Below are 11,132 nucleotides of genomic sequence, written 5' to 3'. Positions count from 1 at the left end.
TGTAGCACTGCATGGGGTTATTGTGACCAAAATGCTGGACCCTGCACTTGGCCTTGTTGAAGCTCATACAGTTGGCCTCAGCCTATTGATTCAATGGGTTTTCCTTTACTAGAAGACACTGAAATATGTCCTTTATCAGTGCCAATACACAGTAGATTACAGTTTGTTCCAGCACTGTTACTTTAAACCTTTTATCTTTACTTTTAAAATTATCTAGTAGCGGAATGCTTACAATGCGTTTTCAATCTCTCTTCTCAGGGCCAAAGTCTGATAGTGTGGCTCATGGTCAACCACATTGCTTCTGTAAGGTTATCAAGACTGAACCCTCCTGTTCTGTGATTACTAACTGGTTTGAAACTTTTCAGACAGATGGCCTTTTCATCTCCTCTTCAAGTAATGAAAATGGGAACTGTCTAATTTTTCTCTACAGGAAACGATACCCACAGAGTATTATAGTCAGCGTATTTGCGATCATTCTTGGGGCTTTCATAGCAGCTGGGTAAGGTTTTAATTTGTTATACAAGGTCACGTTATGAGATGAGGGACTACAGGAGGATTTTTTCCTTGTTAAGTGCCAATTAAACCTGAGATTAGTTACTTTGGATTAACTTGATTTGAAAAATCTCTCTACTGCTGTCATTGGGAGATACAGTAATACAAAGAGAAAAATTTAACTCCAGCTGGAAGTATTTGTGTGCTTCTTTCCCCCTTTGCCCCCAGGTTTTCCATGTTTTCAGGATCATAAATGAAGCAAGTTAAAACTCCTGCTTTTATTTCATTATATCAGTCTATTTTAATAATCTTAGAAAAAATATATTCTTATTCTGGATAGGAAAACTGATCTTTCGGTTCTCAAATACTGTTTTGAGTTAGGCAATGTCTGTTTTTTTACTCACTTTGAACAAGTTCAAATATGAGATTAAGTTCTCAAAGCACTTGAATGCTAGTCTCCTCTGTTTTCGTCCTGTTTGAATATTCCTTTACCTAACTGGAAATGTAATGTTATTTTTTTTTTCTTGGCTTTGCTATATGCAAAGGTAAATAATTTCCATGTGATGTGACTCAGGTAGTGCCATGCCCTATTACATGAATTACCCTATATCCATGAGGTAACTAGCCAAAACAGAAAGGATGACAATATGTCTTATTTGACTGCAAAAAAAGAAGTAGTCAGACTTTATTCCCTAGCTGCTTTTTGTGTTAAAAGAAACAGATAATTATACTCAGTAATAATTGGACAGGCTGTCAGGATTGAGGAAGATGGAATTTTTCACAGAATGAAAGCTGAGCATTTCAGCCACTTCTGCACTGAGTTCTGGGAACTTTCTGGTGAATCACTTGTGATAGTCCTGTGACTGGAGAAATGTAGAGTACCTTGACTTACAGAAAAAGGCTTAAAGCAAAACCTGTGACTCAGGATTTGCATTTCCTCATTTATGATACTTCTCTAGGTAAACAAGGTACAATGCATTGTATACTGGTTGTTTATTTACAGTAAAATACTTCTTTCCCAGGTCTGATCTGTCTTTTAGTCTGGAAGGCTACACCTTTGTACTGCTAAATGATATCTTCACAGCAGCAAATGGAGTTTACACAAAGCAGAAAATCGATCCAAAGGTAACTGTGGGATGATTGGGTTGAATTTAACATTATGACAAGATGCTAACAGTGGGTTACTTATTATATGAGTTTATGAACATACAGTTATGAACTAATAAACAGTTTCATTTGATTTCATATTTAAGTTGATATACGCATACTTAATATAGAACAACCTGGGAAAAGGTGTTATTAGTATCTCAGGCCAGGCTTAGATAAACAGTGCATTTTATATTCTAAGTCATTTAGGCAGAGTTTGTGGTGGCTTTAAAACATTGCTTTTGGCTAAAAAAAACTAGCAATACACTTTCAAGTGAGGTTTATGTAAAATAAACTTGTGGGTAGGAGCAGAGACTTGTCCGGTTTGAGTCAGTAATCACAACAACTGGTATCTTATTTGGCTATCTGAAAGCAAGTCTACGCCAAACCCAGGCAGGCCAAAGAATTAGGCAATACCTTGGTATATTATAGGTTATGTAAACATTGAGCAGGCTGCTCTTCAAAAACAGTGCCATGAAAACATAGCAAGCCATAGCAAAGAGCAATCTTGGAGATGCTGGGTAGAGATTGTATCACTGATTTTTGTGAGTCAATCTGTGCAGTGGAAGTATATATCCTTTAATAATCTCAGGGGTTACATCAAATCCAGACTCTTTTTCTTTATGAGCAGCACTTAACGACCTCACAGTTTTCTGCAAAATACAGGGTTTCATTTTAAAACAAGAGATAATCTGGAGAGATTTGCTAAGTAGCATGGCTGAACCTGGAGGAAGGGAAGACTGCTTTTTCATCCCCCTAGCCTTCTGCCTTTGTGTCAAGCAAGTTAACCGACAGCATATATGACATTGCTCAAGTTGCTTGAAGTTCCATCAGTTACCAGTGATTGAAGATGCTCCATCTAGGAGTCAGGCTTCATTAATTTTCATGTTATACTGGCCATGCCATGCAGCAACCCTGCCCTGTGCTTTTGTGGTTGCTTTGCCATAGGTGGAATAGGTAATTCCTTGGCCAGGCAGAGACTTCTGCGGAGTCGGAACACAAAGCAGTTTCTTCCAGTGCCTTGGGAAGTTTCTGACTAGCTGGTGTTATATAGAAACATGTTAAGGTATAGAAGAACAGTGATACTCTGCTGAGCATATAGACAATGTGACTGCAGTGGAAACTCAGCTCTGTACTAAGCACTGAATCCAAAAATTGCAAGCATCTGTATTAAATTGAAGTGTATTATGTTCTGACTGCACATTGACAATAATGTCAAAAGCACTGTCAGTGTAGTATTTAGTATTTTGCTCCCAAATGGCTTGGAATTCCAAACACTGTGTTTCATTTTTCACAGGAGTTGGGAAAATACGGTGTCCTTTTCTATAATGCCTGTTTCATGGTGGTTCCAACAGTTATTATTAGCTTTTCTACTGGAGACTTCCAGCAGGTAGGGAGCAATATTGCACATCTCAAACTGATAATGGTATTTTGATCATTTTTTTTCAGTTTTGGGGTGGGTGATTTTTTTGGTTGGTTGTTTTTGAAGAGGTAATCCTACCTCCGTGTTAGTGACTAGTATTTGAAATATGTGACTTGGACTTCACCAATAAGAACTTGTAATTATTCACTTTAAGTGGAAGATGAATTTGTGTGATAGCCCTTATATGAATCCTTGTTTAAGAACTAATGTATGACTGGGGATTCTCAGCTAAAGCAATTAGTTGGCAATCCAGCTGTACTGTGTGATTTACCATGTGCTCTAAAATGAAATTGCAAATACCAAAACCAGACAATTTTCAGTCCTTCTCTCATTCTGATGCACTTAACAGATTCCTGTTTAGTCTCAGTCTAGTTTAGTAACCCACATTTTATGTTCTCGTAGAACAACAGCATGACTCTACATAGCTAATCATAATACAGTGTACCATAGGCAGTATGTCCTGGCACGTAAAGTAGCAGACCAGGAGGTTTGTGTTGTTTTTATGGCTCCCTCACAGACTTGCTGAGTTGCCTTTTTCTTACCAGTAAAATGCATCTAGAGACTCATTTTCCTTTTTGGAAATGTTTGAGATTTGCCACTGAAAATTGTTACAGAGCTTCAGGGTGTCATAAATCATTCCAGCATCCTTTGTTGTATGTTGTTGTGCCCTGAACTCACATGATTTTGTCATTGTGTTCTTATAAGTCTGCTTCAAGTGGAAAAATTGTCATTCCCTGAAAAATGATGGATTTAGATCTGCTCTGAGTGTGAAATTTCTTCTTGTGGTGTCACTCCAGCATGACTTTGTGCCAGTTTAGGAAAGTGCAGCTGATGCCCATCTTGGTAGACTGAGTAAAGGCCAAGTTTGTATGGCTGTGAGGTTTCAACTGCTTTCCCAGCAGGCAGGGCTGGAAGCATTTTGGAAGAAATCAACAGGGAAGTTTACCTTGTTGCTAGGTTTATTTCCATGGGACTCTGTCGTGCCCACATTTTGATTTTGGTACAATTTAATGTTCAATTACCTGAAAAGAATAAATATTAGAGAAATGCACACTGCCTGTTGTGCATACACCTTGGTTTGGTCACTTAATATTAAAACTCACATTAAATGATACGGATAACTAGTGTCAATGTGTTGCATAGAGATTAAATCACAGAAAAATGGAGCAAATGGAAAAATACATAAAATCAACAAATCATTGTGGATAACACCAATTCAGGAGAGTTTCAGGCCATTGAAGTGGCTTGCTTTTACCCTAGTAGAGCTTTTTGCCTTGATCCATCACAAACAGTGGACAGCATGTGTCTTTTGCCAGTCAAAATATCAGTACCCTGTCTATGTGATAGGGAGTTTGCTTCTGCTCCTTTTCCTAGTTCTCGAGAGATACCTACCAAATCCTGTAGAGACTACAATTTGAGAGTGTCCCAGTTACTCACTTTTCCTTCACCTGCTGGCTGACTAGGAGAACAGGAAAACATGATGCAGTGGAAGAGCAAGGAAGCCCTAGAATGTCAATACTTTGCAGTTTGTTGCTGCACACCAGCACAGTTCTAGCAAGGCAGAGCTGCCCAAGATCCCACTCATCTGTTGCCTCAGGTGGTGGAGGCTCAGCTAGCCGCAGTTCAGCATGGACCTACAGCCTTTATCCTGCTTCTCAGGGATGTGTTCAGCCTTTGTTGAGTTTTGTGCTGATACAGGTGACTTTAAACTAACCAGATTAATATGAGGCATACCCTGGAGATACAGAGATGGAAAAGAATCTGTGACTTGTTTCTTAGTGACTGTTGCGTGGCACTGTGTGTTTGTTTGCTGCGCTTTTGAGCTCAAAATTGCAGGCTTGGGCCTTGAAAGCTCTTTGTGAATGAAACTATGGTTATGACGTAGATTTCAAGATTATTTATTTATTTATTTATTTGCTTTTTCTCTCTATCAACACTATTTATTATACAATATTAATCCCAGTGTTGGTATCTGTATCAATAAATATAAAGCACAACTTCTCTATATTTGTACGTATATTCATTGCTTGCAGTGTGCAGTTTTATGTCTGTGCTGCTATACGTGTTCCAAGAATGGGTCTAGGTATCATGGGTGCTGTCATCCTGTTGTCTCTGAATTTAAATGCATAAATGCACCAAACTGTTTCCAGTGGTAATGTAAGTGTTTAATAATTACAATATGAATCAAATGTATTTTGTGATTTTGCACATTTTCATATTAACCATGTAATTATCTCTTTTTTTTAATAGGCAACACATTTTCAGCACTGGACAAATTTTTTATTTGTCTTTCAGTTTTTTCTTTCCTGCTTGTTGGGGTAAGGACACAGGGCAATCAAGTAAGATGTTTTACTGACAGTGCTTCAAATTGCAAATCTCAGTTGTACAACTCAGTTGTAAGTTTTGTTAAAATTCAAAGAATATACATTTCCCCCTCCAGGATTCTGCCTTGTCTTTAAATTGCTTATAATAATATAAATAGCTTTTTAAGTACTACCTGTGTTGTTGACCTCACAAGTAAAGTGGTCAACAACATGACATTTAGCTTTTTATTTCCTGTACTCTCTTCTGATTATCTGACTTCTTTTTTGCAGTTAGTAGAATGTAAGCCCTTTAGTGTAGAACTGTTTCAGTGCGTTTGTTCTTTAAAGTACCTGGAAAAGTATGAGAGACACAAAAGTAATGAGACAATGCTTTGTTCCTGTTGGAAATGCAGAGTCAAAAGAAGAATAGAAAAATGAGTTAGGTCCTGTTGTGCTCTTCCGGACATCACCAACCAAGGGATCAAACTCACTTCGATTACATTTAAGAAGCACAGGGAGTAGGAATGACTCTGCTAGAGCTCAGTCAGCACATTTTAACATGTATTTTGAGTACTCTGGATGTGCATATCATTAACTTCAAATACAGATGCACAGAATCTTTTTTATTATGGTTTGGAACAGGTGGAATTGAAGATCCCAGCAAAATACTGATCCAGAAAATGTTGAACATTTCAAAGTGTTGCTAACTGTCTGAGCTCTCTGGGGAGAATGTATAACATTTTCTCCTTTACTTTAGGTTTCTCTTGATGTATTCTACTGTCCTATGCAGTCATTACAATTCTGCGCTCACAACAACAGTAGTTGGTGCCATCAAGGTGAGTTTTAAAGCAGAAGAGGGAGATGAGAATGCTCAGATAGACTGGGAAGAGCATTGACTCAGCAGTGATCCTGTTTATGCTTTGATCTGGAAACTCAAAATGAGAGCTAATACTGAGATGCTGCTTGCTTCAAACAAGGTCACACTACAGAGTGACCTTGTTTTCTTCCATTGAAGCTCAGGTGTGCTCTTGAAAACAATGTCAATATTGATGTATTTTTATTTTTCCTGCAAGAGAAACTTGAACCACTTTAATTAAAAGATGTACATTTAACCACATTTCATCAGGTACTGTTACCTGCTTCTGTTCTTTATCAGGTTGATGTGAGTGAGGCAAGGTGGCTTGGTGCAAATCTATTGCAAACTGTTACAGACTAACACACTTTCACTGGGCTGAACTAATTTCCATTGCTGCTATTAAATAGGGCATTCATAGGTACAGAATAATGGCTATTGTGTAGTAAGGAGTGTATTTATTTATGGATAAATGCTTCAGCCTCTGTGTGAGATGTTGTGTTCTAGCTGAATGGACTGTTTCATTTTGGTCTCTAGAAATTCTGGTCAGTTTGATCAACACCAAAACATGCATGTCTTAAAAACCGAACTTGATGTCCTTACAGTCTGTTTTCTCTAACCCAGTTTAACTTAAAACCAGTGCAGCTTCCTTTGTGTTGATAAGGCCAGCATGTCTGAGCTGGAAACATCACTGACTGCCCAAGCACCTCTTTGTAGGCCAGTTTGGAGAGAAGCATGAAGCTGTAAGCTGGAAGAGTTTTAGAAAAAGATAAAACTTGTACAGCTGTGGACCAAACAACTGTCAGAATCCAAACTAGCTTAGGCACAGGAATAACAGTCCTCAGGGTGCACCCTTGCATGGGTGACTAAGGAAAAGAGTACCTCCAGCATAGCAAAATCCACAAAAGGAAGATGGTACTTCACTTTCTGCAATTATTTTTTTTGGAAGCTGGCAAGATTACTCTAGTAGTTTTCATTCCTGTGGTCCTGAAAGCGTTCTTTTAAATTTTATATGTCCGCATTGAATCATTGAGAGAGAACAAGACTGTTTCTTGTTTCTGAGAAATAATTTGAGACATTTTGAACAGCTTTAAAGTTGAGAAGCACTTTATGGTGCAGTAGTCCCCAGTAGAAACTGGTAGAAATGATGTCATTGTCCAGGCTAGCTGCTAAAACATTTGAAACCAACAAAGTGTTGGTGAAATGATTACACAGTTCTATAGCTTTCCTTCTGTCTATAGGGGATAATTTTCCCAAAATTTGATGGAGGCGAGGTGAGAGGTAGAATCTTTAACTTTAAACTGTGCCTGCCTTGAACTTGAGCCACATGCTTTCAATGCACATTTAGTTGGCAAACTAAAGAGGTAACGCCTTTAATGCAATAATAAAGAAATTCTGTTGTAACTTTAAAGCATACTTTTTAGGCTTGAGTACTCAAAACCTACTTTTAATAAATGGGACTTGAAAGGACCCTTACAAAGATTAAAAAGTATATTTTCACAGGATGGCCATAGCTCCATATTGCCTGACATCAAATAGCTGATTTTGTTTGTTTATTTAAAAAAGTCATCCTCAGTGCATTGTATGCATTCAGAAAACATACTGAATTTATTACATCCCATGAGACTAACTTAAACACTGATTTTAAAGTGGCCAGCAACAGAGTATGGCTATTTCCTTAGAAAAGTATATTAATTTATATAATTTATGTTCTTGGAGATGAAAACTGACTTCAATAAATGCATAGCTTTTGTTTCCTTTCAGAATATATCCATCGCTTACGTTGGAATGTTGATTGGTGGAGATTACATGTTCTCTATGTTAAACTTTATAGGGCTTAATATTTGGTGAGTGGAACTTGAATAGCCTTTATTTGTTAAAGCTGAAAATTTCTCAGTGAGATATAGTTTTATGTTGTGTTTGATTTGGCCCTCTTGGGTGATGCTGTTTTGAAACCACTGGCCTGAGGAAGCACTGCCCTAGGATGTGAAGTTCATTGCAGTTAGTTATGTCTTTTCATGTCTGTTTTCAGATATTGAATCTTACTGTGATAGGATCTTACCTATGGAAACATGCCTGCAGTTTTACTGTGTAGAATTGAGTTCATTCTTTTTTTATGGGGAGCAGTTCTGAGCTGTGAGGCTTCCAAGTAAAAGCCAGGTCATGTGGGAAGTGAGAACACTGACTGAATGAGTTGTGCCCTTTGAATGTGAGTTACGACTTGTGAGTTGTTACTTTTTGTGCTTGGATGAACTGTTACATCTGTTTGTATGAATCTGTTGGATCAACTGTTAATCTTCGTCTACTTGGGGCTAGTTTCTCAGATGGCTTACATACCTCTGAGACACTCTTAATTTATACTAGCTGGCATTCTGTAGTCCTTTGGAAGGAAGGGTACGTACCTATAAAATGGTACATACATTAGAATCTCTGACACCTCTGTTTATTCTCTTTTCTTTAGTATGGCAGGAGGACTGAGATACTCGTTTTTAACCTTAAGAGGAAACAGCAAGCCTGTGCAACCTGGGGATGAAGAGAATGCACTGCTTGAGTCAAGGAGTTAGCCAGAATGCCTGGCTTGAAATAGACTGAAGATACAAGTTTGTTTAACATTGCTGAAAACTTAAATAAGTATATGCTGGAACATATTTGGAACAAGAAAAAAATCTACCTCAGTTGCCACGGAAGTGCACATAATTCATTGGTTCAGAAGTATTCTTGCACACCATGTGTTTTACATATGGACAGGTTTAATTTTAACTTTTTTTTTACACCCATGAGCTAATGTATAGGAAGAAATGCCATGAGCAAGTCTCAAGTTGTAAATTTCTACATTTACCTGTACTTCCGTGTTATTTGTACTCAACAAGATCTGTGAGTTCTGTTTCAGTGTCTGGCAGTACTCTGTGAGGCAAAACTCCCTTTAAAGATTATGAGGCTTGATTCACCATTGCCTTATGCCATATGCCATCTTTGATACCAGTGAAAATATGAAAGATGCTAGTAGTGATTCAGGATGATTTCACATACACATTTGCTCTGGTGTAAGTGACTGTATGGGACAAAGAGAAGGTGTGCCTCAAGATTGTTCCCTAAGTGTTGACTAAAAAATTCAGGATATCGCCTAGTGTATTCAGTATACATTGTGTAGACATTCTCTCTCAGTCTTTTCCTCATCCTCAGTAACATCACAATGTTCTGCTGCAATTATCACTGTTGTTATAAGTGAACCCTTATAACTTTGCTGCAGTACCAAGGAAAGAAGGACATTGAGAATTTTCTAATATTTAAAAACTTTTTCTGCCTGTGAGCAGTACCAAACAGGTAATTAGATGAGAGAACAAAAGTGAATCTATTTCTGTTCAGGTGCATTAATCTTTTTGTATCACAGTTCCCTTCTCTGATGTTTTGTTTATAATTCCCTTTTAATGCTGCAGAGAAGTGATGCTACTAGGTACAAACTACAAGAGGGAAAACTGTTTGATGTATGGAAGTCTAACAGGTTTAAATGAGAAAAAATGTCAGTGTCGTGTCTTATACATGCAGTAAAAGCTTATCTGGTACTAGTTTATGCTTGAAATTCAGAACAAGGCTAACAAGCCGAGCCTGTTGGTACAGTGGGCAAGGCTGGTCCAGTGGTTTAAAAAAAGAAGATCCAGAATGTTAACCCAGTTAATGATAACTGGGTTATCATCCGGGACAATAATGACACTGTATCTTTATTTCCATATCTGAAAATACAGTTGATAATATTTACCTGTGTCTCTGAGGATTTAGTGTTAAATCTTTGAAAATGTCATAGAACCACTGCAGCACTGGAAAACTGCAGAGTAATTAATCTTGTTGAAGTTCTCAGTTCTCTGCAAGCATGAGCCAAGATTTTTGAAAATAATAAAATCAAAAGAAGATTTGGAAGACCTTGATGTGGAATCAGGGTGGTCTAATACGTGTTTGATTCCTGCTTGAATTAAAATACAGCTAAATCTGAAAAGCATTAGTCTGTGTTTAACGTTAGAGTGACCAGACTGGATTAGATGTAAGAAATATGTGAGTAGCTCAGATCAGAAGATTCAGGGAATGACTGGACAGCCCACTGCATGTGTGCATTTGAATGACAAGAGGAGCAGTGACTGCAGATACTAGTAGTGGAATTTAAGGGCACAATCAAAGTGGAAACAGAAGTTTCCACAGAAGAAGAGCTATTCAGTTTCTCACACCTGGCTCAGAGTTGTGACTTTCATTTTCTACCTATTGAAAAGCTGGGCAGAGTAAGGGTTGCTGCAAATATTTTAGAGAGATCTTTTAATAATTTCCTTTATAAGTAAAAATCTTTCAGTATTTGTGAGTGTATTCTTTTATAGGACTCCTCTTTCTCCAGATCATCTCTACCTCCAGAATCCTAATTACTGAACCTCAACTCTGCAGTGGGTCAAGAAATTTGAAGGCTTTTTCCTTACAAAAGGATTATGAGAGCCATTTAATTGCCATACTGATGGACACACAATGGCACCTGCAAAATAAAATGGAGTTCCCACAAATGAACAGCTACTGTATGCATTTAATTAATTAATATTTTGCTGTACCTTTTATAAATAAAGAGATATAGATTGCAATTATAAAGTTTTTCATTCGTTGTGTGTATGGACACATAAAATGCTTTCAAGCACATATGAATAGTATAAATATTTGCTCTCTGTATGATGAACTGCTATACTGTACTTGAAGTAGTTACATTAGAATCACAGAATCATTAAAGCTGGAAGAGACCTCAGATTAAGTCCAACCATCAACCCAGCACCCCCATGACCATTAAACCATGTCCTGAAGTGCGGCATCCACACACTTATTGAACACCTCCAGGGATGGGGACTCCACTTCCAGTGCTTGACCACTTTTCCAGTAAAGAAGTTTTTCC

At 37.7% G+C, this 11,132-nt stretch overlaps 1 protein-coding gene across 1 annotated transcript; it reads left to right on the top strand.

The window, feature by feature from the left end:
- Window positions 1-365: 365 nt before the first annotated feature.
- LOC104534411 (UDP-N-acetylglucosamine/UDP-glucose/GDP-mannose transporter-like) lies at window positions 366-8,781 on the top strand (the record flags this gene model as incomplete). The annotated part of the gene is made up of 7 exons (XM_010193992.1): window positions 366-499; window positions 1,515-1,617; window positions 2,936-3,028; window positions 5,312-5,379; window positions 6,122-6,200; window positions 7,982-8,064; window positions 8,679-8,781. Coding segments are annotated over 7 exons (663 nt in total), but the record flags the coding sequence as incomplete, so codon positions are not given.
- Between the last annotated feature and the right edge of the window lie 2,351 nt (window positions 8,782-11,132).

Source organism: Mesitornis unicolor, unplaced genomic scaffold (assembly GCF_000695765.1).
Source record: "Mesitornis unicolor isolate BGI_N332 unplaced genomic scaffold, ASM69576v1 Scaffold26451, whole genome shotgun sequence".
Taxonomy (NCBI): domain Eukaryota; kingdom Metazoa; phylum Chordata; class Aves; order Mesitornithiformes; family Mesitornithidae; genus Mesitornis; species Mesitornis unicolor.
The sequence above is the reverse complement of the archived record's forward strand: the minus strand, read 5'-3'. Positions and strand labels throughout refer to the sequence as shown.